The 26,710-nt window shown below is 35.2% G+C and overlaps 3 protein-coding genes across 4 annotated transcripts; 2 read left to right on the top strand and 1 right to left on the bottom strand.

The window, feature by feature from the left end:
* Positions 1–7,135: 7,135 nt before the first annotated feature.
* LOC103328330 (T-complex protein 1 subunit theta-like) lies at positions 7,136–16,109 on the top strand. The gene is made up of 13 exons (XM_008230723.3): positions 7,136–7,522; positions 7,617–7,879; positions 7,970–8,116; positions 8,276–8,437; positions 10,115–10,192; positions 11,998–12,131; positions 12,347–12,419; positions 12,492–12,569; positions 12,674–12,796; positions 12,956–13,050; positions 13,772–13,981; positions 14,949–15,006; positions 15,627–16,109. The coding sequence occupies exons 1-13, from the start codon at positions 7,387–7,389 to the stop codon at positions 15,693–15,695; spliced, it is 1,626 nt and encodes a 541-aa protein (XP_008228945.1). The 5' UTR covers positions 7,136–7,386; the 3' UTR covers positions 15,696–16,109.
* A 2,077-nt stretch (positions 16,110–18,186) lies between these two features.
* On the top strand, positions 18,187–19,985 carry LOC103328329 (uncharacterized). The gene is made up of 3 exons (XM_008230722.2): positions 18,187–18,586; positions 18,978–19,088; positions 19,672–19,985. The coding sequence occupies exons 1-3, from the start codon at positions 18,341–18,343 to the stop codon at positions 19,750–19,752; spliced, it is 438 nt and encodes a 145-aa protein (XP_008228944.2). The 5' UTR covers positions 18,187–18,340; the 3' UTR covers positions 19,753–19,985.
* A 311-nt stretch (positions 19,986–20,296) lies between these two features.
* Positions 20,297–22,843, bottom strand: LOC103328328 (large ribosomal subunit protein uL5). 2 transcript variants are annotated; one of them, XM_008230720.3, is made up of 5 exons: positions 22,681–22,843; positions 22,439–22,546; positions 22,306–22,348; positions 21,174–21,369; positions 20,297–20,693 (listed from the first exon to the last, which is right to left on the bottom strand). In XM_008230720.3, the coding sequence occupies exons 1-5, from the start codon at positions 22,681–22,683 to the stop codon at positions 20,492–20,494; spliced, it is 552 nt and encodes a 183-aa protein (XP_008228942.1). In that variant the 5' UTR covers positions 22,684–22,843; the 3' UTR covers positions 20,297–20,491. The 2 variants fall into 2 exon arrangements, with proteins under 2 accessions (XP_008228942.1, XP_008228941.1); XM_008230719.2 differs by lacking the exon at positions 22,681–22,843 and having other exon boundaries at positions 22,439–22,552.
* Between the last annotated feature and the right edge of the window lie 3,867 nt (positions 22,844–26,710).

Genomic DNA, 26,710 nt, shown 5'->3' with positions numbered 1-26,710 from the left:
TTATTTTATTTTCACATGTCGTTAAACATATATTGATTCTACTAAATAGATTTATGCCGTGAATGATGAGTTGAAATTAATTTGCCAGAATGAAGTTTGTGATTTCATCGATTTGCCTGCAAAGTACGAGTTGTGTGTAAGAGTGTCTTCATGACTACATTCAACTCCAATGGCAATATAGATGGATATAAAGACACACTATTGGCCAACGATTTTACTAAGAACGACGGTATATGTTATAAAGTGACATTCTCACTTGTTTCTAAGAATGACTCACTTGGAATCATATAGTGGTATTTGTAACTCGTTATGAATTAGAGTTACATTGTATGGATGTGAAAAATAAAAGATTAGATGAGTGTTTAATAGAGAAGTCTGCATGAATGAACCTGAGGACTTTTCTTTTATTGAAAGAAACACATGCTTTGTAAACTGAAGAATTCATTAATGAAAGCACTATTAATTGTTGTATGTATCTCAAGGTCAGTGGGAGTAAGTTTATATTTCTCATTTTGGATATTTATGCTATTTTGCTTGCTATGTATTGGTCTTGGTTTTCATTGTTGAAACCATTAAGCTTTTCTCTAAGAACCTTGAATGAAATATATGGATGAGACAATTTTTGTGATTGGAATTGAAATATTCTAGAATGGATCACATGAATTGTTAAGTTTGTCTCATTAAGCATATATTGTAAGTGTTCTAAAGAGACATGATATTGAATAATGTTTATCCATTAATGCTGCTCCAATTCAGGAAAGGGACAAGTTTAGCATTATGCAATGCCCATAAGAGTGAATTGGAACATTAACAGTACAATGAGAATTCATTATGCATATATGGTTTGCTTTGAGGCCATAGTTGATGAATTGAAGTTGCGGGTTTTAATCTTAGGACTTGGTATTTATGTTTTATTGCCACGCCGCTAAGAATTTATGTTGATACCGCAATTGTCCTTTTCTCCAAGAATGACAAGTGTTCTAAGAGTGCTAAACATAGTGGAATTAAATACCTTGTCATTAAGGAGGTTCAGAAACAAAGAGTGTCTATAAAGACAAAACTTATGCTTGCAAACCAAGTAAAAGGTTCTGGCCAAAGACATTAATAGTTATATTTAGAGGACTGTTCTTGGTTATAAACCATGATAGTATTTATGAAGTTGTGGTTTGCATAATGACAGTTTATTTATTTTGACACTCTGAGCTCAATAATTGAATATGTTTCTGTTATATCCTGTTTTCCCTTATATGTATACATGAATGAGATTGGATGAATGATAACAGGAGTAGTCTCTGACAAAGACATTATTGGACCTTTTATGATACTTCTCACTTATGGACTGTTTTAGGCGATTTGCTAATGTTGTGGTACATGGAAGGGACTGTATCGCTTATTGATGCATAACCGCCATGACTCGCATTAGACATTTGCTTAAATGTGGTATTTATGTCGACCATATGAAAGTGAGGATTATTCTGAATGTATCGCGCGCCTAATGTTTATTTATTGAACCATAAAGTAAATTTATCATATGGGCCAAGTGGGAGAATGTAAGAATATTTTATAAATATTGTGTGGCCCACATAAAGTGACCTATGTGGTAAATAAATTGTTTAATTGGTTTAATAAATATTATTCAGAATAATTATATTGGTCAAATAAAGAGAAGTAGTTTCCTATTATTACCGTGATGGGTGGTAATTGATTATGGGCTTCACTAGGAAACGGGGTCCTCTCTCTGCCTATAATAGTGCACATACCCATCTTATGTGTACACTGATGAAGACACGGATTAGGGTTTTCTAAACGTGCAAAAGGCCAGAGAGAGAAATCTATTTCCTCCACACTGACGGCTCGCCTACGGATCGCTCAAGGCAAATATCTTGATATGGTAGAAGACTAATCATTCAAGGTATGTATGTAATTTAAGTCTAATTGAATTTCCGCAAAATGTTATTGTGAAAATCATGAAGTTCAAGATCTCGGGTCATGTATTGGGTTCTTATGGTTTTGCCCAATTTTAAGTTTACAGTAGTTGCATAGATTGAAACACTAAGCCCTTGCTACCATTGTTTTCCGTCCGTTGCAAGTCTCTAAAGATGATATCTTCCCTCCCTTTTGTGTTGTCAACATTATCACACCATACAAAACCTTTGCATCCCGCACCTCCCTACATCATACAACCACTTTGCATAACCACAATATTCATATCATAAAATAAAACTGATTCAAAACTATGCCTTACATATTTCCTTATACACTTCCAGAAATATTTGTTGTAATATTGTTCTATTGATAGAAGCAGTTTCATTTTAGCTCCATATAAAGGGCACTGCAATCCATGAGAAGATGAAGTAAACATTTGAAAACTATAAGAAACGCAGCTAATTGTACGAACTGAAAATAAATAAAAAATACAAGAAATAGGAAAATTTAGAAACTGAAATTGACATAGAACCAAATCAAACAATAAATTACCCTAAAAATGGATGAATTCTTACATGAAATTGATGATTCCCTTTCATCGATTGAATCTAAATCAAACCCTATACCTCGAAATCAACAATCCTTTTCCCAAATTTCAGAATCCTAATTTTTTTTAAGGGAAAGTTGAGTGCGATGATGGTTTTATGATTAAGGGGCTGAGGCAAAAAGGTAATAATACCCATGCACACATGCACCACATGAGTCTTAACTGATGGAATTCCCAATTGGACTTGATTTGTTAATGATGCAAAATGTGATGACCAAAATCATAAAATTAAAAGTGCGGTGACCGAAATTAAAATCGGGCCAAACCCCATTGACCAAAATTGTAATTAACCTTGAAAATTAAGATTGCATATTGTTTCAAGAGAAGAGTGTCAGACTCTTGTGTTATGAAACTCATTAATGTAGGTTTTTATACAACAACCTTGCCTTTGAAGGTTGAAGTCTTTTTTTTTTTGTTTTTTTTTTTTGGTATAATTGAAGTTTGAAGTCATTTCAGTTAATATAGCCTTTTAAAATTTGTTATCGCCAGCCCCTCTAAAACAAATAATGTGCCATCTTCACTTGTGTTAATTATATTAGAGCCATTGCCTTATGAGATGATCTTGTATAAACAAATATAGGAGACACACATGTGGTGGCACCATAGTGAAAAGTGGGTCAAAATCTCCCCTCCCCCCAAAGTACACTCGGGTTCAATTCTCCTAGAAGACAATCTTGAGGCAACTCAATATATTACTCCCCCTCCTCTCCCAAGCGAATGAAAAAAAAAAAAAAAAAAAAAACCTATATAGGAGACAACATGGTAGGCATCAAGCATGAGGCGTGGGGTACATTATGGTCTTTCAAGGACTTATCAATAATTCCATAGTATAATAATTGAGACATTATTTTCATAATTTAATAATTATTTTATAATATCCTTAAATATAATTTTAATTCATGTTAATTGATTAATTATAATATTGGGTGAGGCCGGGCTGCCTATGGGCTTACAAATCAAGGATCAGGCCATGCCCTTTACACAACAGGCTAAGCTAAGATTGTCCACAATATCATATCGGACTAACTCATAGCCCAAAAAATAGGACTGAATTCGAACTTGCCCATCGGGCTTAGACCATTTTTATAGGCCTAATATTTTGGTAATAAATAGTTTATAATTGACAAAGTTCGATTTTCTTTATGTTAATTCAATGCGGTTTAATGATTTGAGTATTCGTTATGTATGTCCTAATCTAAGATAGTAGATAGATGAATATAGTGTTGAAATTAAAATAATAATGTGATTAAATTATTAAAAAACAAGATGTTTAGTGTTTATGCATATGTGGGTTAGGCAATGTGCTCACACTTTTAAACACAAGTTCAGGTCCCTATTTCCAGAGAATAGAGTAGTTTAAAATATTGTTTATTTAAAAAAAAGTTATATATATATATAAGTAATAGTTATGAGTTTACATTGATTGACTTATTAAATTGGAGTTTAAAATTATTATTATTATATTGCATGTATTATGTTATACATCTTATATTTAAATTAACAAAATTAAACATTTTAAATGTGACGGGTTGACACAAAATGAGTTGAGTAAGCTAACAAACAGTTTGCCTCACACCTTTCCATTTATTAATATTGGCTTGGTGGACTGACTTGAATTTGACCTGATTTTTTATTGTGCGGGTTGATCCGAGTAAAATTTGTGCATGTTATGAATTATTTATTGGGTCATGTTAGAGCATTTCTAGCTGGATGCCCTAGCCCAGGCAAGAGGCCCCCTAGGCCTTTATTCGTATTTCTAGTGCCCCATTCTTGCCAGGGCAAGAGATGGGCTCCACCAACCCGGGCAAGACCCAAGGCAAAATCAGCCCACCCTCTCACCGATGACGGTGTCAGCGCAAGAAATCAATTTTTTTTACCGTTGACATGTGATGTACACGCAGGGATCGTGCACATCACGCACACCAATAGTAAATTTTTTTTTTTGAATTTTTGTCGCTGGCGTTAGCGCCTACTTTCTCCAAACGGATAGAAGCCACGTAGCGCTTTTTGGGGTGTCCAATCCATTCTTCCACTACTATCCAACAACATAAAAATTGAAAAAAGTACCAGAAATTTTGAATTATATATATATATAAATACCTACCAATATTATTTACTTTTCACACCAATTCTTCATACAAATTCTTCTCCTTCTAGTATTATTCATTTTTCACACCAAAATTTCTACTACTAAATTTCATTTGTGTAAAAAGACAAATGGCCTCTTCAATCGAAGCCAGAGGCTCGTGGACAACCATGAAAAATGTTTTGTTGTGTGAGTGTTGTGTCCAAGTTAGTCATTGCCCGATCATGGACAATGAGATGAAGTTCTCTCATATGTGGAGAAAAATTCATGGAGAACTATGTGAAAGATTGGGTTTGCCTCGTACGAAAATAGCCTTGGCTAGTAGGTGGAAAATTTTGAATAAAGAGTTAGGGAAATAGAGAGATGTGTTGGCAAAAGCGAGAAACAACGTTGGAAGCGGCGAAAATCTTGGCAACGAGGTAAAATTTTTATAATTGCTGTTTTAATAAATTTAATGTCATATTTTTTGATATTTTCTTGGATTTCCAATTTGTTTTTTTATTATAGGTTATTCAAGCACAAATGTGGTTAGGTGTCATTGGCCAAGGCAAAAAATCTTTCAACAATCAACAATGTTGAGAGGTTGTGGAGAATTGTTTGAGATTCAAAATTATTTCCACGGGCCCGACAGTTGTATTGAATGAGACTCTGCTCCATGATTCACCGGTATAGGATTCATCGTCGGTTTACAAAACTATCAGATTGCATCCTTAATGTTTTTGAGATTTTCTATTTAAACCTTATATACTTCTCTTAATCCACCTCATATTTTAAGTTCACCTCAACTTTTAATTTAAATTTTCACAATTTCTAAGAAAACCCCACTATCTTCCCAAACTACCGTTAAATATACCCCAAGCTGAAAAATAATAAATAAAAGAGATTTTCTATTTAAACTGCACAATTTTTTTTTGTTCACCTCAATACTTAAATCATTAAACAATATTTTGTAGTATACATGAGATTTTGTTTGGGGTGAAAGTTTGAAGCAAAAGTATGTGCTGCGCATCAGTTTAAGGATACAGGGGACAAGTGACGACTGATCTTTCTCTTCAAGCCTTGGAAAGAATCATCTACAATTGTGAAACCTAATTGTCTGCAAATTTTAAGAGCTCAAACAAGTCCTCCTACATGGGCTACCTGTCACCTTGCAGAAATTGCTTCAGGGATGGAGAACAACTTGCAAGGTCTAATTTGCAATTGTTTCAATTGCCGTGGGGATATACTGATAAATGAGCTAAACTGTTTTGTATCTAGAGAAAGAGAACATCTTTACCAATAAATTTTAGATAAAAAATCAAAACAACAAAGTAATCAACAGCCAAGAGTGCAAAAAAAATAAAAATAAATAAATGCAATCAACAACCAAGCAATCAATAAAGGGAAGAGAATAAGATTATTACAGCCAAACAATCAATAAGTCTTTCCATAAGCTCCCACACAGATTTTAAAGAAGCAGACTCGTCAATGTTCTATGTCTGAATAGTAATCCAGCAATACAATGTAGAGGAGTTTGTATTTTTATAAAACTTAATATGAAGAGTTGTGGGGTGTGTGTATAGATGTACTAGGGTTAAGTATTAAGTTGGATGACCTTTTTTTATCTTTTTACACTAATAAAACTTACAGCTTAATGATTTAAGTATTGGGGTGATAAAAGAGAAGTGCGGGGTTTAAATAGAAAATCTCATGTTTTTTTTTGTGTCATTCGTGGTCCTCAAGTTTAGTATGTGTGCTCATAAATGGTCTCTGCTTTCATTAAAAACTACGTTACTTTGCTGATGTGACATATATATATATATCACAAAATATCCCTGAGGTTTACACACCTCTCACAAATGGTCCTTGCAATTATTTTATTTTATTTTTTCATTTAAAATTCATAAAATTTTGGTTTTCTTTTTTAAATTATTTAAAAATATATATTGTATTTTAAATACACGTGACACAATATTATTAGAGATGTGGGCTTCATATATATGCCTCATCAACAAAGTAATGAAGTTTTTTTTTAAAATAATTTAACATTAATAAAATTTAAAAATAAAAAACCCATTTATAGAAGGATTTAAACCTTGAGGACCATTTATGATCCCTAAACCCTTGGTTTTTTATTTTTCAATTTTATGAATTTTAAATTATTTTTTAAAAACTCTATTGCTTTGTTGATGTTACATATATGTAGAGTACACATCTCCAATAATATAGTGTCACGTGTATTTAAAATACAATATATATTTTAAAATAATTTAAAATTCATAAAATAAAATAAAAACAAAAAACTTATGAATTTTAAATGAAAAATATATAAAAATTCACAGCGACCATTTGTGATAGATGTGTGATACTCAGGGATGTTTTGTGATATATATTATATGCCATATTAGCAAACTAACAGAATTTTTGATGTAACCTAACGGCAGGGATCATTTGTGAGTATACATACTAACCTTGAGGACTACGAATGATAAAAAATATATTAAAAATGCAATTTGATAGTTCCGTACATCTTAGTGACGTTTTGTAATATTAAGCCTTTTTATTTTTTTGGGAAGGCATTCCAAGTTCCAACCCTGACTTATCAACCTCCGTCACCAGCCCAAGGGCTTCTTAGTAAAGTTCTTTGGAAATGGTTAGAGGTGTTATTTTTGAAAAGGGAAGGAGCTCCGCGCTGTCTGTTTCGAAAACGAAAAGCGCTTTTAGTTTCAGGCAGGAGAGGTTTAGGGTTAGGGTTTTGGTGAAAACAGAAAGAAAGAAGTAGTTCGCAATGCAGCCCTACGGTATACAGTCGATGCTGAAGGAGGGGCACAAGCACCTCTCCGGCTTGGACGAAGCGGTAGTGAAGAACATCGATGCCTGCAAGCAACTCTCTACCATCACTCGAACTTCTCTGGGTCCCAATGGTATCGCTTTCTTACTCTAAAACTCACAGTCTCAGTTGATCAGATTTGAAATCAGTTAATTTCTTAAAATTTGTTTGTATTCATTACTGCTCAGGTATGAATAAGATGGTAATCAATCATTTGGACAAGCTCTTTGTGACAAATGATGCTGCCACCATTGTCAATGAGCTTGAGGTTCAGCATCCTGCTGCCAAGCTGTTGGTTTTGGCAGGCAGGGCTCAACAAGAAGAAATCGGTGACGGTGCTAATCTGACCATTTCTTTTGCTGGGGAGCTCCTGCAAAACGCAGAGGAGCTTATAAGGATGGGCCTGCACCCAAGTGAGATCATTAGTGGATACAATAAAGCTATCACAAAGGTTATTCAAATGATCTGCTGACTGTTTACCCATTTGGGTTTATTGGAATTCTTCCGTTCTGATTTTATTTTTATTTTTGGGATATTTCAGACTATTGAAATCTTAGATGAACTGGTTGAGGAAGGTTCTGAGAAAATGGATGTTCGCAACAAAGAAGAAGTGGTTTGTAGAATGAAAGCTGCTGTTGCCAGCAAGCAATTCGGACAAGAAGATATCTTATCCTCACTTGTCGCAGATGTAATTATAACTTGCATACCCTTATTTGTTATTGCTTATTTTCTATGTCAGCTACCCAGCTATTTAGAAGCAAAGAAAAGGAAAAGGAAAAGAAAAGAAGAATAGCATGTCACTTTTGTAAGAAAATTCTAACAGTAACTCTTTGATTGGACAATATAGGCTTGCATACAAGTATGTCCCAAGAACCCAGCAAACTTTAATGTGGACAATGTACGTGTTGCAAAGATTGTGGGAGGGGGTTTGCATAATTGTACAGTAGTTCGAGGCATGGTGTTGAAAACTGATGCCGTGGGGAGTATAAAGCGAATGGAGAAGGCCAAGGTTAGCAGTCTTTTATGTATATGTATTTTAACTTTTTCATGACATATGTATGTTATAGCATTAAATGATGTGCTCTGTTTGTTCATGGTCTTTGACAGATTTGGTCTTTCTCTAATTACTTTTTGGTCAACTTTCTCTAATTACTTTGAGTCTTTTAGCACCATTTTGTGAGTGGTTCAGTATTCTTTACCTTTGGCTTTTGCTATAAAGACACAATTTACTGGTTCCTGTGGGTATTATTTTGAATTTAATATCAAATTTCTTGTAAATGATGGATGGGAGTGTACTTTATTGAAACTTGCAGCATGAAATATAGGGTGCGAGGAAGGAAATATAGGGTGTGAGGAAGAAGATATGCAATGATTATAACAGGAAAATGAGCATGATTATCATGCCTTTTTGTTACCTTTAAATGTCATCAAGGTGGTTTGTGATTGCCAGTGCCAGCTGCCTATATTGAATTGCTGTTTGCTTGTGTTAGATAGTATGATGTAAGAAAAATATATGGAAATGGTAGGTTTGTTGACTTGTTATGATGTAAAACTGATGATAATTAATCAAAGCAAATACCAGTCCAGATAGGATAGGTGTTGGTCTGCTGTGTACCATACAATGCCCTCTTCCCAAGTTGTCACATTTTGATTTCTAAAAAAAAAAAGGTTGTCATACTTCGATCCTTTGGAATCAGAACAAATAATGGCATGAATATTGGATGGTTATGTACCACATAACAGTGATTCTTTTAGTTTCTTATAACTGTGATGATTACGACTTCCAATTTCATGATCTTACCTTGAAAACACTAATTTTAGGCATAGTCTTCAATAATATGCTAATACTCAAAATGTGCAGCAGCCTTCTTGTCATTATGTGCAGCGCTTCATATATTAAAGTTCAGAGGAATGCACCATACCTTTGACTATTTAGATTTTTGCTTTTCTATATGCATGTGACTTGAGCATTACAAAGGCTAACATTGTTTATTTTTTGGGTCCTTTCTTTGGTTGATACTGATTTCCACAAATTTGAAGTACCTATTCTTTGTTTCTCGTAGCGAGAAAATTGTGTCAAAATAAGGCAAAACGGTAAAATGTACCATTGAAAACTCAACATATAAGAGATTAGTGGACATTCACTTACCATCACAAGCGTTTCAATAATTTTTCAAGCTTAGTACAGATTTATGGTTTCTTATTATGTGGTGATTTGTTACAAATTTTTTTGTATATACTTAAAGTGGCCCTAAGAGGAATTATGGTGATATAACCAAGAGTAATTTTTTGGTTTCATTTGTATTTGTTATTTAACTTATATATAGCAGATAAATTTTGTGATTTGTGCTTCATGAATTGTACATATATCTGTTAAAAGTTTTCTTAAAATGTTTCATTTCTCGATTTTTTGAATTATTAAACTAGATTGGGTTTTGTCAGCTAAAATTGTTAATAATATTTCGAATTGCTGATATGAATAATATTGACTGACTTTTAGTGTCCTCATTCTGTTTAACTTGCAATGTGCTTCTGTTTAACTTTGTACTTGGTCACATCTGTTGTTAATTGTGTGATCCAGTTGCAATATTTTATTATAAGAACCCTTTAGCCATGTTATGTGGTCTAAATGTATTTTTGAAAGGTTCAGGTTTCTCAGCTTTAATATTCTGTTATACCTTTTCAGGTTGCTGTGTTTGTTAGTGGCGTTGATACCTCTGCAACGGAGACCAAAGGAACTGTCCTAATTCATTCTGCTGACCAGGTAATTGTTGAAGAGGAAGGTTCTCTCTGTGTTGAAGTTATTATGGAGAGAAGCCTTCTATGTTGTATATATAGCAGGAGACTAAAGTGCTTGCCTCCCTCTCCCTCCCTCTGTGTGTATGTGTGTGTTTGTGGTTATATGCAACTGTTTCCATAAGGTCAAATATTTTTTTGGTTACACCATAAGGTCAGATTTAGTGGCAGTTTCTTGAAAGCTTATTCTGTGTGCAACTAGTTAAATTTTGCCTCATATGCATACGTTTCATACGGTTTAATTTATTTCTAATCTATTGGTTCTTGTTATTGCTTTTTAATTTCCCCTTTGTCTTCTGTAAAAGGGCTGTACATGAAATATTAAAGATGTCTTCTAATGTGATTTACCATTTTCTGTGATAGTATGGCCATTTTGTATGGTTTTTTCGATATTAGATATTTATGTCTTGTGGACTCAAATTTTGATTTAAAACTCTATAATTTTAGCTTTTATTACTATATTACTGGAATGTGTTGGTGTTTTACTGTTCTTGTCTTCAGGTCCGTAGCACTTGTGCTAGTTGTGTTACTTCTGTGTTGATACTTTGGCAAAAGATTGTTCTTGGTCTTTCGTGTTTGTTGGATAACTTGTAGTTTTGGAGCAAGGATCCTTTTTTAGTTCTAAAAGCAAGTACAGAATAACATTTACTTTCTGCTCACGATGATTTCTTCAAGAGGAATCCACTCTTCTTAGTATGGATTCCTAACCGAAGCTTTTAGCTTAACCATGATATCAGTGTACTAACAAATCAGGATGACTAATTTTTTATGAAATCAATTAAAATCTCCTGGTTTGTGATTGAAATTGTAGTAAACTCTAGACCCATTGGAGATGAGGATTTTTAACAACTGGTAACCTAGTAAAATGTTCTACATTCTGTATATAGTACTGATTCTTCAACGTATAATTGATAATTTGGTACCAGATATGTGCGTCCAAGGTGCATGTACCTATAAATATATCATATATACCCTTTACCTTATAGGGTTTTTTAGTAGTTCTTTTCCCTGTTACAAGTACAACATGGTTTATTAGTACTCTAGGGTGAAGTGTTGGGTTTTAGGGCATATGATTTAGAATTTAGCTTCGGGTTTTGGGCCTTGAAGCAGGCGTTTTACTTTTTGCCGCATTGTTTGATCTTCACCTCTTGAACTGCGAGATCATGTTTAAGAATCAGGATCGTGTACCTATATAATGATATATCTGTATGTCTACATGTGTGAGTTTGGTTTTTCCTGTTAAACCAGTGCTACGTGGACATTGGTAAACAAAAGGTTGATGTGGGTCCTAAAACTCTGATAAGCAGCATAACCTAATGTATGATCGAGCCTGCTTAGACTGTAGGGAATGTTCAGCTTTATATCTTAGATATGCAGATTACAACTCGGGAACTCTTCTGTTCATGCAGGCTATTGTAAAATCATTCTCCCCTACAACTTCCTTTGCAAACTTTTTTTAATTCTTAGCTTCATTATTTATTTTTCATTTCAGGAAATTGATTATTGGTAAATATGTTTGAATTGAATGGTGCTTGAATTCTCTGGTTTTTGCATAACTATTCTAACTGGCTTTGTTTTAAAATGCTTTGACCTTTTTCTGGGTATCTGATGTCTGTTACTATCAGTCTCAGTATATTAAAGTTGATCTTTCTTTCTTGTTTGGCTTGGATGTTGGAAATTATCTTTGCCTATCTGTTTAATTTATTTGCATAGTTAGGTTTAATGTGGTTGATCTGTTATTAGCTAATAAGTGGTTTCTCGGTCATCCCGTAGCTAGAAAATTATGCAAAAACTGAAGAAGCTAAAGTTGAGGAGCTCATCAAAGCAGTTGCAGATTCAGGTGCCAAAGTAATTGTCAGTGGAGCAGCAGTAGGAGAGATGGCACTACATTTTTGTGAGCGTTACAAGTAAGTTTCAATGGCTTTTTTTTTCATTAAACTTTTTTCGACCCCTGTGCGTTCATCCTGTGTGTATGCAGTAATGTTGTAATTGTAGCATATACTGGGACTTATGAGTTTAGGTAGACACTTTCACTATGTACTACCCATTTAAAGATATTTAGATCTCTTTTAGAGATCCTTGAACTCTTTTAGTGTTTTAACTTTTTAGTTCTTGATTCTAGGCTCATGGTGCTGAAAATCAGTTCAAAATTTGAATTGAGACGATTTTGCCGCACAACTGGTGCCGTTGCCATGGTAATTTGACAGAATTTGATATTTTATGTGTACCTTATCGAGTGCTTAATACACTTTGTATTTGTGTAACAGTTGAAGCTTGGCCAGCCTAACCCAGATGATCTGGGATATGTTGACTCTGTCTCGGTGGAGGAAATTGCTGGTGTTAGGGTATGATAGGAAATGTTTCCTCAGACAGTTTATTTTGTCTATAAATTTTCTTATTCATGTCTCATTTGTTTTTCTTATTTCTTGTTAACGTGTCCAATATGTAGGTCACTGTTGTGAAGAATGAAGAAGGTGGCAACTCTGTATCCACTGTGCTTCTACGAGGAAGTACTGAAAGTATATTAGATGACCTTGAAAGAGCAGTTGATGATGGAGTGAACACTTACAAGGTAATTTATAAGGCACATTTATAATTTTGTATGTCTTGCTAGGCTGGGTTTGTTTTACCTCTGAAATTGTTGTTAGCATATGGTTCTCTGGAACTTTAAAAAAAAATCTTCGATCAGGTGTCATTGATATCTTACTATCTTAATGCATTTCATTTTCAGGCAATGTGCAAGGATAGCCGTATTGTTCCTGGTGCTGCGGCAACTGAAATTGAGTTAGCTAGGAGACTGAAGGAATTCTCTTTTAAAGAAACAGGGTAAATTGCCTCTGCTTTTGAATTTATTCATTTGAAGTGATTTACACAATATGTCTGCAATATGCCTAACTTTCACCACTATTAGATATTTTTGCTTGATTCTATGAAAACTTTACGGTACAGTCACACAGAAATTATCAACAATGACAAAGATATATCCTCAAAGGAGTTGGAAATTGCTATGCAAGATTCTGTGGAGTATGAGGAATACATATCATATAAAGAATTTTATTGAAATTGGGGTATGGGGTAAATTGAAGTATACAAGATGTATAAAAAATTAAAATGGTATCCAAATAAATTTCCTAGAAAATGCCTTAAAGAAGCATCTTGGGTATTACAACCAACTAGAGAGGGACACCCGTTTTACAGTTTTAAATTATCAAACTTAGGTAGCACATGAAGGTGCAATTTCCTAGCACTAAAAAGAACAAAAGAAAGAAACTGATATATCATGGATGTTCTTGTCCAAAAAAGGTGTGGTTGAGATAGGTAATTGTAAAGTACTTTGATTTGAATAATTTAGAGTTCTTTGATATTGATCTGAATTATTGGTTTTCATAATACGCATGTAATGTTGTACCTGAAAGCATAAAGTAGAATCTGGAGGCCTACACCAATTATCGGAACTTAAATTAATTTTTTTTTTTTGGGTGTGTCCATCATAGGTCACGATTGGGCATTAGTGAAATAGCATACTAAAGAAAGAATGGTTTTGCAGATTGGATCAGTATGCAATAGCAAAATTTGCCGAAAGTTTTGAGATGGTGCCTAAAACTCTCGCTGAGAATGCTGGGCGTAATGCAATGGAGATCATATCGTCCCTTTATGCTGAGCATGCATCGGGAAATACCAAAGTTGGCATCGACTTGGAAGACGGTGTTTGCAGAGACGTGTCAGCTCTAAATGTTTGGGACCTCCACATAACTAAGTAAGCTTTTCTTTGTCTTGTAACGATTTATGTTTTTTTTTTTGTGTGTGGAAGTTTTCATGACATTGTATGTTGTTACAACTGTGATGCTTGATGTGATATTGGTAATAAGAGTAAGTTTTGTACATTAAATTTGGGTCTAGAATTTTTAAGTTCTTTTTGGTAGAGGACTTTTTTAATTCCCATGCCCTTTCTGGAGGTTTTGCTAGCCAATGAGTTCCTGCTGCTTCTATTAGTGGTTCATTTGATTGGTGCATGTATCCTTCTGTTGATGTTATATATCAAAGTGCAATTTAATTTAGCTTTGTGGGGGTATTGCGGTGAAGTTGTAATATGGATAATAGGGCATAATTAGGCAGTTGTCTACATTTGTAATATTTAATCTAGTCCATGATTTGTATTTTTGTTTTTTGGCCTGAAGTCCATGATTTGTGGTAATTCATGTTTTTGCCAAAATCCTTTACTCTATGGAACCCAGTTATTCAGTGTTTTTTCCCTTCATTATTCTGTTTGTGTATATAGATGTAGCTATATATCCATTTTGAAAGCTTTATTTATGTTTTGGTTTCAAGAAATGGTTGGTTTCTTGAGGATAATGCAGCGACGATTCTAACCTTTTCAAAATCCTCTATCAATTTAGTGGATGTATTCTCATTATGGATTTTCGTATGAGTTACATCCATATGAAAGGGTTTGTAGTATTTTTCAATAAGTGAAGATTCAGTTAAGGAGGAATAATGACATGTAAGCCAAGCGTTGTTCATATCTCAAAGTCATACACATCAGATGTTTTATTAATTGTAAATAGTTGTTTTCCATTCATCTCTTTGAATTCAATGTTCTTATTGAAATCACTGTGATTTATAAGTAGACTTTGGGTTAAAAATTTGTTTTATATAGGCATCATATTCTATGTTCGGCTCTTTTTTTCTTTTTGGCCTGATCTTTCTTGGGATGTTTGCGACAGATTTTTTGCTCTCAAATATGCTGCAGATGCTGCCTGCACTGTTCTACGAGTAGATCAAGTAAGTAACTAATAACTATTGGGTTTTCCAACTTTTGGAGTACCCAACTTTAATTTCGAACTGAATCATTCAGACCAGAGGGAAAACTGAAATACTAAGTGCATCTGGTTTTAAACTCGTCTTTGAGCTTTTGTTTGGGTTAAAATAAGAAACCTATGAAACTCTTACCAATACTTCAAACAATGGAAGCAAATATGAATATTTTTCTGAAGTTCCTTTGGGAAATGCAGAATTTATTAAATATAGCGTCACTGCTGTAGGTATAATTCTTTATTAAGATTGATGTAGATTTTACTAAGAATTGAACAGCAAGGGATTTTGAAATTGTGGGACAAGGATTTATGACTTTCAAATGTATTGCTAATATATCTTCTGCTAGAAATACCCACTTTAACACAACTGATTAGATATAAGTTGGGCCGCTTTTCAATGATTTCGCTCGACAAAACAAGACTAAAAAAAAGACATAATAGCTGTTTTGTTTTTGTCAGAACATGAAAGTTGGTTTGATGATTAGCATCAATTAAGTGTTAAAATTAATTTATCTAATTGCAAGAATATGTGGTGTTGATTATCATTTAAGTCATAAATAATTATGTTGACAAAACTCTGTGTTGCAGATTATAATGGCAAAACCAGCAGGTGGCCCAAGTAGGAGAGATCAGCCTGCAGGGATGGATGAGGACTAACTTTTTCTGTGTCACAGTTTAACTATCTCGTTTGTATTGCTCCGAGTTAGGAACCTTTTGTTGTCTACAGATGAAAAGCATGTTTTAGATTTCAATTCTGCAAGGATTGAATTTTGAAAATCATTAGTTACAAAGCTTTGTTTGTCAGTTGAAGATCTGAATACAGAATTAAATTGTAACTTTAAGTTGTGTGGACTTGTTTGGGATGCGGCGTGAGAGTTAAATAGGGTGGAAATTTTTTTAATGAACTCTTCTTCCATCTCTCTTCAATGGTAGTGTGCCGTCTCAAGAGAGGCCCTCGAGTTCTTGTAACTGACTGCCACTGGTCTTTGAGATTTTGTTGAAGGCTTTTTTATGTGCCTTTGCCAGACAGTAATCTATTTGATTCTTATGAAATTTTCATCTATGATGCAACTTTTGTGCCTTCAATTCAATCTTGCCACAGCTTTTGTTCAATGATGCATCTCAAATGCTCGTTTCTTCTTTGCATTTATTTGTTATTTTTCATCGCTGCCTACATATTTCTTTGTATTTACTAAGACTGGAAATTTTTAATTGAAAAACTGACCTGAATCGAATCGACTAGTCTGGGTTGGTTTGGTTGCATATTGTGTTTTGCAGAAGAGCAGAAAATAGCACCAAACTGGTTAACTCAATTAAAAATAACAATTTGCAAACCTTTGATCTTGCGGTATGTCGAACCCAACTGTCCATATACTCTACTTTAAGATCACATTTCCATGCGCTCTCTATTCATTCATTGGCTAAGATAAGCCTGAAGTGGTTGTGGTGGCCCCTGAAGTCCCAGAAACTCCTTTGAGGTTCTACATAAAACCTGAAAAATCTGTGTAAGGTCGTAAACTTTTCGGCTATTACCCTCCCCACGGGAACCCACAAAATATGGGGGCTTCTGTTTTTGTGGTCAACTTTATTTTTGTGGTCAATGTAATTATATTCAAATAAATTAAAAAGCATTACAATAGGGTGGAAAGCCACAAACCAAAGATAACCCAAACAGAACAAAAAAAAACAAAGGCCCAAACATGAAACCACACAACAGATGAAGTGATGGCCCAATTACAATCCCAAATAACACATGCTGCAACACCATCGCAAGTCCACAATCACTGAAAAGAAACTGTTAACACATACCAAAGATCCAAACAAAGTATGGGGGAACAAGCCACCCGCACAAAATGTGCTCCCATAATCCAAGGAACTGGTGTATTCAACACTCTAAACGCATCCCCACACCACATACTGATACTGGCACCGAAGGAGATCGACGAAAGCTACACCCGCAAAGCCAAGGAGCACAGGGTGGTGATTGAGAATCAACAAAGAAAGGCAGTCGTAGAACACATGAAAGAGAACTGTAGAGGAGACAAAAACCTCATACCCGAGACATAGCTCCGAGAAAATGCACCTATGGAGAGTGGGAGGAGCTGCTGACTCACAAGTAGGGAGAGGAGGAAAGAGGAGGAGAAATGAAATACAAACAACTAGGAAAAATAAACTCTCACAGAGGAGTGGATGAACTCTCACAAAGGAGAGAGAGGAAAATAGGAGATTGGAGGAAGAGAATAGAGGGCAGGAGGAGAGGAGAGGAGAGGAGGAACAATAACTCCTCCCCTAGTGCGGCACTGAAATCATTTTCGAGAGAGAGATTAGTTATAAGGTATTGCTATCCTACAATTTTGTGAGGATTAGAGTAGATAAGTTTCTCCATGAGCTATGTTGAATAGGTATGGGTATGCTGATACAATATGATACAATTCGCTGATATGGCAAAATTGTAAAAACTAGGATACGGGTATCAATACGGAGGTTAAAATAATATATATTTAAAAATAATATTAATTAATATTGCATCCATCATGTTATAATCATTCGTCATGATTTCAAAACATAAAACTACACACAAAATACAAGTCTCCATAAAAATAAAAATAAAAAACAACACAAAAACAAATTAAAACATTGAGAAACCAGTTCCCAAATTTCTGACTCCATAAGATTTTATAATTTTCAAAATTACCCCTTAAAGTATCGGAAATGTATCGGGACCGTGTCCTTAAACTATCAAAAACGTATTGGAATGTCTAACTTTCAGGAAAGTCAACGATACTCCTATGTTCATATCGGTGCAACATAATCCATGAGTAATCCATCTTCTACCTTCAATTTGGTCTATGAAGTTTTTATTTCTTTTTTAAACATACTTTAATTATAAAAAGTATCCAATCCAATACTAGTCACCAAATGACACCTAGAGATTAGCTTACTGGACCGATCCGTGCTCATCCCTAGGACCCCTTAATTTCAAAATTCTACTTCATTCTATCAAAATTCCGGTGGAAAAATTGGACTAAATGAAGTCACGATGATCCCTTAATTGCAATAATTAATAAACTACAAACATAAAATTGCTAAAATCAAAATTACAAATATCTTAATAATTGCGTGTTTGTCTGAAAGGCTCTCTTTTTCAGTCCGAAGTAAGAAAAAAATACCGAAGTAGGTAGCTTTCTGTCTGGTGAATTTGCCTCGACCCTGAAAATAACCCCAACAAACAAACTCTAAAGCCCTCCTCCCTCCTCCCCCCTCCCTCTCGCTCAGTACTCTAAACCCTAAACCCACCATCAATGGCCGACCCAAGCTCCGCCGCTGGCGACGGTGATTCCAAAGACAATTCCGTCGCCAAGACTGCCGGGTTGGTGGTCTTCTCGGGCATCGCCCTGAGCATTCTCAAAGCGTTAAACCCTTTTAACAAAAAAAGAAATGAAGAAACTCCACTCAGTGAGTCAACTCAGCCCATTCAGCTGACTTCTTCCCAGCCTCAGCCTCCCCAACAACAACCCATTCTCAAGGAACCACAACCTCCTCTGCCCGTATGTCATTTCGCAATTTACTGTTTTTGATCCAGTTTTGTGTGAAATTTTTCGATTTGACATTTTGTAAACCATTTCTTTGTTGCTTTTGGGTTTTTGTTTTTGTGATATTCATTGCTTGCATAATTGGATTCTTGAATTTTTATTGTTACTTGAGTGAGTGACCTTTTATTTGGGTTTTATTTATTTATTAGTGTTTACGTTTTGGAAAAACCCATTACTTATAATTTGATTTTGTTTGATACATTGGTCATTGAAGGTGCCGCTATTTGCTCATTGCTTGTGCACTTGATCATCAATTATAGTTTGGTGAAAGCCATGGCTCTAAACTCTGAAGTTTCTGGCTGTTTTATTGAAAGCTCATTGATTTGATTTGTGGGTGTCATTGTAGAAAACCATTACGAGCATGGACCAAAATGTGCCAGACACACCGAAGTCGTCACATAAGACAATAGAGATTGAGAAAGGAGATACACTTTGGGGGCTCTCTAGAGAATATGGGGTAAACTTTATCTTCTCTTTAATCTTTTGGTATTGCACATGATAATGTTCTAAGTTTACATTTCCTTTAGAGAAAATTTGCATGAGTAGAAGTAATTCTGGTGGTGTTCAATTGTGCAGCCGATAATTGAGAACCAAAATATAGAAGGACCTACTTACATTACCACTTTAGACATGGAATATGTGTGGAAACACCCCTAAGTACTTGCACCCTCAGAAACTCTTTTCTGAACAATAATCGGAAAAACGGAGTTGAACGTTTACTCAATTACCAAAACAACATTATGCTGGAATTTGATTGATCTCATTCTGTAATACTTGGGTGGAGCAACTTGAAATGTTTGGTAACCACAGTGATATGGCTTATTATTATATTTGTTACTGAAACAGAGGGTGATAATTTATTTATGTTGGATGACTGCCAAAACCTTTGAAAGTAATAATATGTTGCACTTTGAATTATGAAATTTTTTTCCACTACAAAATGGTATGATGCTATTTTTATTTTTTTAGTATGATATTTTATTTGGTAGTCATGTTTTGCTTTTGATTTGATATATGTTTTCTTTTTATATACATCTTAGGTATCCATTGATGCGATCAAAGAGGCTAATGGTCTTACAGGGGATACAATATATGCTGGCAAGAAGCTTATCATTCCATGAATACGTTCCGTCTGTCGTTTTCGCATAACTCATTTAAAGAAATTTTGGAGAAGCAATGCAGTTTCCCTTGCAATCTTGAGTCTCTTCACTAACAAGCAAAGAGCAGACATGGCCTTGTAGTTTGGACATTTCTTGTTTTGATTATTGGTTTGGCTGTACTGGAGTTGTAAGCAGTTTTCACAACGAGACATTGTGTTGGACATCCAAATTTAACTAAACTTGTTTTTAACAAATTTTATAGGAGCAGTACAGTTGCCCTCGTAGTCTTCCGTGCCTCGCTTAAAAGCAAAGAGGCTCTGAAATTTCAACATTTTCTTGTTTCGATTTTTGGTATGTGCAGGCAACATTCAGAGAGACCAATATTGATCGTTCCAAATGCCATCTGTTTATCCCGTTTTCCTTCAAGAAGATGCAGTATACCGTACAGAATGCCATCTGTTTATCCCTCTTTACCTTCCATCAATAACTTTCAATTTAACTTTTCAGGCTCAAAGATTTTGTTTTTAAGGCTCAAAGCAAAGTGTGAAGTACTAAGCACTCAAAATTCGTGACAACTCAGGAACTCATCATATGCTGTAACTACAAAAGCTTAAAGGGTACTTCCAAAAACTTATAATTCAAAAAACAACAAATTAACAGAATTTGGTCCACCAAACATTAACTCAAGCTTTGACAAAACTTAAAATTGAAATATGCAGGTCATAGAGACTGATCAAACTAATTTCACAATCCTAAGGAACTAGGAAGCTGAGAGCTGCTGGGACTTGTTAAGGATCACACCCTCATATTTGACCTGGAACCATTTCATGGCATCATCCTTGGTGACCCTGTGCTGGATCCCAACACGAGACTTGCATCTACGACGACGGCCAACACGATAACCCGGACGCTCCAAAACAACAAAGAAATCCATCCCATAAATACCAGTTGAAGGATCGTACCTGCAAAAGAACAATGATAAATACATAATTAATAAATAGGATAGAGTAAGAATGAAAGTCAACCAAACCAAGATAGTAACATCCAATTGGCCACATGAGACAGGAAAAGCGACAAAAATGTAAAAATGTAAAACTAATAACAGTGTTTTGAAAACAATAGTCAGATTTATCCAAGTTTCTGTGACAAATCAGTAAACCATACATTGCAGTCACTTCCAGTACACAATAACAAATAAACTAATACTCCAGTTGCTTTCTAAGACTCAACTGTCAAATGACAATAGTTACAAACAAATAAACAATGCATGCATGCAAAAAACCTACACTTTGCAATGCAGAATTGGCATATTATCTTTAAAATCGTAGCCAAGAAATAGTTTTGAATCATATGAATTTATAGTAAGATAATAGTGGAATCAAAGTTTCATATTTTAAAGGAATAAATAAATGAATGCACAAATAACCAATGAAACAGCTTACTTGATTCCCAAATCAATGTGCTCCTGGATACCAAATCCAAAACAACCAGTATCACTAAAGTTCCTTCTTAGCAACTCATATTCCTTCACCTTCAATCCACTCTCCAAAAGTTGCATGGCCTTGTCACCCCTAACAGTGACATAGCAGGCAATCTTCTCATTACGCCTGATACCGAAGGATCGAACAGTGTACCTTGCTATAAATTGCAAAGGCGAAAATTGCATTAGAATACAATATAAAACAGATGAAAGAAAGAATACAACAAAAATAACCATATCATGGCGTTAATAATCTCAGCAACTACTTAAGCTAAAATCTTTTGTATTAGGGTAAGTTTACTGGATTGGTAACCGCAGCAATCACTTCAGCTATACTCAACAACTTTTGACACAATAGTCTGAATTAAAACAACGTCATGCCCACCAGTTCACCACCAAAGTCAATACCCAAGGACTTTAACATATCAAAGTAGAAGGCCCAAAAGCACAGAAGTCAGAAACCAACCACACTTGATTCAACTTTCTGCATCTACGCAAGCAATGTATTGTTGCACAAACCAGCCCTTCACTAGTCAAACATTTTCAATTGTAAACCATCTTAAAAAAGAAAATACAATTTAGGTATACTGATCCAACAATCACAAGCAGATGAGCATACACGAACAGTGTCCAACTGTTTATATCAAAATCAGAAGAGACTCCATCCTACCATTTATAATAAAATTAGAAGACTCTCCATGTATTCCAAGAAAACTTATATCCTACTATTTATAATAAAATTAGAAGACTACATGTATTCCAAAATAATTTATCATTCCAAATCCTTACCAAGACAATGCAGTCAACAGATTGAAACATAAACCCAAGATTTAAAATTTAAAATTACATGTTAGACCAGCGATTTTTGGAAGATTTTTTATTTGTGTTCCTTCTTCACCATCAATCAAAACAATGAGAAACCCAAAACCCGGAATTATAGCATCATTTTCTGTACCTACATTCTATTAGGTATAAATCTGTGTCATTTGCACTTGAGGGAAACAAACCCATTTAAAGCGAACTAGTATCCAGTAGTATCACAAAGTTTATTACCAATAAAAAGACAACCAGGTGACAGGGAAAAACAATGTTACCTTTGGAGAAAACGGGTGTTTGTCCACTGAGTTGCTCCAACACCTTCAAATAAGAAACAAACAAATAAACCATCTATAGCAGTAAATTGCAAGGTATTTGTGTGAGATGGGTGGTGAGGATAGCAATGGCTACCTTCGCGGCTCTGGTGAGTCGATCTCCACTCTCACCAACAGAGATGTTTAGGACCAGCTTCTGGACCTTGATCTCCCTCATGGGGTTCGCTAACTTCTTCTCTGAAGCCTGCATTTCACAGCCAAAAACAAATCAGAAAGAAAAGAAAAAAAGCCAAACCAATAACAAGATCACGACAACATTTAAATACAAAACAAACAGAGAAATCCACTAGCGAGCCAGAGTTAGAGCAAGAGAGAGACCATTTGGGATTTTGAGTTGCAGCCGCAGTCGGGGTCTTGTATGAGAGCGGCAGATAGAGAGGGAAAGAGAGGCAAGAACCCTAAATATGACGAGGGGATATGGAGCTAGGGTTTTGATGCGAGTGGTTTTTTTTTTATTGTTCGACTGACAGACAAAATTGCCCCTTTTAACATCCGAAATTACGGTGTCGTTTCTGTGTTTTAGGGTTTCGGCCACACCCTGGGGAAAGTTGTAATTTTGACTTGATCAATTGATTTGGGCCAGGCAATTACATCCTAGTACTGTATGGGCCTTAAGATTGTTTATTGGACTTTGTTCGCATGGAGAAAAGCAAAGGGCTGACCCTTAGGCCACCTCCAGTGCAAGGGCCTAGCCCGGGCAAAAGGCAGCTCTAGGCCCCAAACCCATCTCCAGCGTGCACAGTCCAGCCCGGGCAAGGAGTGGGATCCACCAGCCCGGGCAAGTCCACGGGCAAAATTTGATGGGGCTGTTGCCCGAAGGCTGCTGATGTCAATCGTTATGTCACGTTGATAAAAACCAACTAGAAGAAGCCACATGACGCTTCCCAGACACTCCGATAAAAAAAAAAAATTCATAAATCCGACGGTTGTTTGAAATTTTTTTTTTTAAATACCAAAAAATTCTGGATTTTTTCCTTGTAAATACCTAACAATTTTATTCACTTTTCACACCAAATCTTCATACAAACTCTTCTCCTTTCAATATTTTTTACTTTCCACTCACATTTTTCTACTATTTTCCATTTGTATCAAAAAACAAATGGCCTTTTCCATCGAAGCCGAAGGTGCGTGGACAACTCAGGAAGATATTGTGTTGTGTGAGTGTTGGGTGAAAGTTGGTCATTGCCCGTGAAGTTCTCTCATATGTGGAGAAAAATTCATGGAGAATATTATGAAAGATCGAATTCGTCTCGGACAAAAATGGCCTTGGCTAGTAGGTGAAATTTTTTGAATAAAGAATTAGGAAAATGGAGAGATGCACTGGCAAAAGCGAGGGACAACATTCGAAGCGGTAAAAATCTTGCCAACAAGGTAAAATATTTATAAATGCCATTTTATTCAATTTAATGTCACTTTTTTTTTTCTTGCATATTCATTTTTTTAAATATTTTCTTGCATTTCCAATTTGTTTATATTTTCTTGCGTTTCCATTTTATTTTATTTTTTGAATAGTTTATGCAAGCACAAATGTGGTTTGGTGCCATGGGCCAAGGCAAAAAAAGTTTCATGAATCACCAATGTTGGGATGTTATGAAGAATTGTTCAAGATTCAAAATTATTTCCATTGATCTGATGGTTGTGTTGAATGTGACGTCTCTCCATGATTCGCCATTGGACTCTCCAATGGATTAAGACTCACCAATCCAACATGAGCCAAGACCTATTGGGAGAAAGGCGGCAAATGCCAAGACAGGGAGCACTTCAAACACTGACTGTGCATAATTTTTGGAGCAAATTACTAGGCGCACTGAGAATTGAGAGAGACTTGAAAAGAGAAGATGTGGACAAGGCACAACGTGATGCATATGCAATTGAAAGGCAGAAAGCACAAGAACAAGATATATAGGATAGAGAGATGAAAATCAAGGCCATGGATATGAGCCATATGTCCTCTGAAACAAAGATCTATTGGAAGCTAAAACGAAGGGACGTTATGAGAGGAAAGCTTTTCCATGACGATGGACCTAGCAACACGGATGGGTTAAATGATCAAATCATTAGGTTGTATTGAAAGAGTTGCCATATGTATTAATTCATTGTATTGTTCCCTTTTATTCAATAAAGAAACCATTAAATAATATAGCTATTTATTAAAAACATTTCATACGTCAAAACAAACCATAATTCATTACAAACCACACACAAAACAAAGCATAATTAAAAACAAAGCATAATTCCAAACAAAGCTTTAAACTTGACTTCATCCATTGTGATTGCCTTTTATCTCCCATAAGTGCTCGATCAAGTCAACTTGACATCTCTCGTGAACATACGAAGATTGCATTTCCTGATAACGGTCAATCATATGGTTGTTGTATCGACCATCTTGAATCAACAATTCATGCTCTATTGGTTGTCCATTTGCTCCCATCGGCCTTTCATAAATTCTTGTCGATGCCGTGTTCATGGGATCGGGTTCAAAAACATCTGGAGCATCATAATCATACTCATCCTCCACAATCATGTTATGGAGGATGATGCAAGTCATCATAATGCTCCGAAGCACCTCCTTATCAAGCATCCAAGTAGCACCCCTAATAATTGTCCAACGAGCTTGCATGATACTGAAACACCTTTTCACATCTTTCCTATAACCTTTTCGAAAGGAACAAAGCTTTTTTCCTTCTCCGATGGGGGATTTGGAATTGTTTTTACGAATGTTGTCCACCTCAGATAAATTCAGTCCGCGAGGTAGTACGCACTCGAGTATACAGTATTGTTGATTCGATACTTAATGTGGGGGGAATGACCTCTCAAGACATCGTTGAATACCGGGGATTGACCAAGCACATTGAGGTCATTCTGAGATCCGACAACTCCGAAGAAGGCATGCCAACCCCAAGTGTCGAATGATGCTACGGCCTCCAGAATTATACTTTTTTGGCCCTTTCTATTCTCATAATCTCCTTACCAAACAATTGGGCAATTCTTCCACTGCTAAAACAACTTCTTCCTTCTCTTCATCCAACTCACGATCTTCTTTAGCACGTCTGTGTCTGATTTCTTCATCTTCTTGTTATTGCCTCTCCAACACCCTTCTAAGGTTAGACATTGAGAGTAGAATGTGTTTTGTAAAATCTTAAAAATGAAAGGATAGAGAAGATATGGCGTGAGAAGTCTAAGTTGAGGGTGTAGTTTTATGTAGGGATTTATAAGATAGAGATGACACATGGCACAATTTTAGAGAGTGAAAATCTAATATGAAATCTGAGATTAGAATTTTTTTAATAAATATCCAAAAATCTTATCTGAAATGAGGCACGTGGCTCAATTTAGAGGGTGAAAATCTTATCTGAAATATGAGATTATAATTTTTTAAATAAATATCTGAAAATCTTATCTGAAATGAGACACGTGGCAACCGACAATCTTATCTGAAACTTGAGATCTGAATGTTATAACAACATATGGACACGTGGCAACCGAAAATCTTATCCGAAAATTTAATTCGAAAATTTTATCCGAAAATGTTATCTGAAATTTTAGGTGAGAATTTTATAATAAATAGTGACACGTGGCAACCGAAAATCTTATCCGAAAAGCTTATCAAAATTAATGGTTTAAGAATAAAAAATAAAAAATAAATTAAAGTGAATAGTAATTGTGCATTTGCCTTTTGAGGTGGAAGCAAAAAAGGCAAGGCTGCCACTATTCAAGTGAATAGTGACAACCTTACCTTACCTTTACCTTGCCTTTGTCATTTGGGGTGAAGGTGCTCTTATATATGCGAATTTCTCTTATGTGGATAACTTAGTTGCCTTTTGACCCAAAAACAAAAAACAAAAAAGAAAAAAGATAGCTTAGGTGTCAACAGCAATTGTGGCCATTCAATGAACTTCAATGACTGAGATTAAAACGTGGGTTTAAAAAGGTTACATATAAGAACTGGTAAAAAAAAAAACCCCCCACACAAGAATAGGTGAAAAGAAACCCAAATTTGAAACCCACAAACCAAAAATTAACACCAAGATTTGAATGCATAATCGCTGAAAAGCGCCAAGAAACCATCAATTTGAAAGCCATGTTTTGGAATCCGGCTAGTTGTGCGAATCCACGAAAGTTGAAAGGCAACTCCATATTTACCAATAAAATCAGTTACATAATTTGAGTGGAAAAGACAAAGCTATATTGTAAGAGCAAATGTTACAACGAAGTGGTGAAAGCAAATCGTCTATTTTGAAAGTGATAAGTGCCAATGTTCAATTGTTACATTTGAGAAAACCCTAAGTTGCATTTGGAATTAGCATTTGGTAATATGTAAGTAATTGAGTTTAATTTCAGTTTTGAT

Source organism: Prunus mume, linkage group LG4 (assembly GCF_029339155.1).
Source record: "Prunus mume cultivar Tortuosa linkage group LG4, ASM2933915v1, whole genome shotgun sequence".
Taxonomy (NCBI): Eukaryota; Viridiplantae; Streptophyta; class Magnoliopsida; order Rosales; family Rosaceae; genus Prunus; species Prunus mume.
This window is presented reverse-complemented; position numbering and strand designations above follow the sequence as displayed.

What these genes read in the sequence shown, in the direction of transcription:
- LOC103328330 (XM_008230723.3), top strand. Translation starts at nt 7,387, where the DNA reads ATGCAGCCCTACGGTATACAGTCGATGCTGAAGGAGGGGCACAAGCAC. An exon ending in TATCCTCACTTGTCGCAGAT is followed by an intron (nt 8,117 to 8,275) that starts GTAATTATAACT and finishes TGGACAATATAG; the next exon opens with GCTTGCATACAAGTATGTCC. An exon ending in CAACTGGTGCCGTTGCCATG is followed by an intron (nt 12,420 to 12,491) that starts GTAATTTGACAG and finishes TTTGTGTAACAG; the next exon opens with TTGAAGCTTGGCCAGCCTAA.
- LOC103328329 (XM_008230722.2), top strand. Translation starts at nt 18,341, where the DNA reads ATGGCCGACCCAAGCTCCGCCGCTGGCGACGGTGATTCCAAAGACAAT. An exon ending in AACCACAACCTCCTCTGCCC is followed by an intron (nt 18,587 to 18,977) that starts GTATGTCATTTC and finishes GTGTCATTGTAG; the next exon opens with AAAACCATTACGAGCATGGA. An exon ending in GGCTCTCTAGAGAATATGGG is followed by an intron (nt 19,089 to 19,671) that starts GTAAACTTTATC and finishes TATACATCTTAG; the next exon opens with GTATCCATTGATGCGATCAA.
- LOC103328328 (XM_008230719.2), bottom strand. Translation starts at nt 22,552, where the DNA reads ATGCAGGCTTCAGAGAAGAAGTTAGCGAACCCCATGAGGGAGATCAAG. An exon ending in GACTCACCAGAGCCGCGAAG is followed by an intron (nt 22,349 to 22,438) that starts GTAGCCATTGCT and finishes TCTTATTTGAAG; the next exon opens with GTGTTGGAGCAACTCAGTGG. An exon ending in AACACCCGTTTTCTCCAAAG is followed by an intron (nt 21,370 to 22,305) that starts GTAACATTGTTT and finishes TGCAATTTATAG; the next exon opens with CAAGGTACACTGTTCGATCC.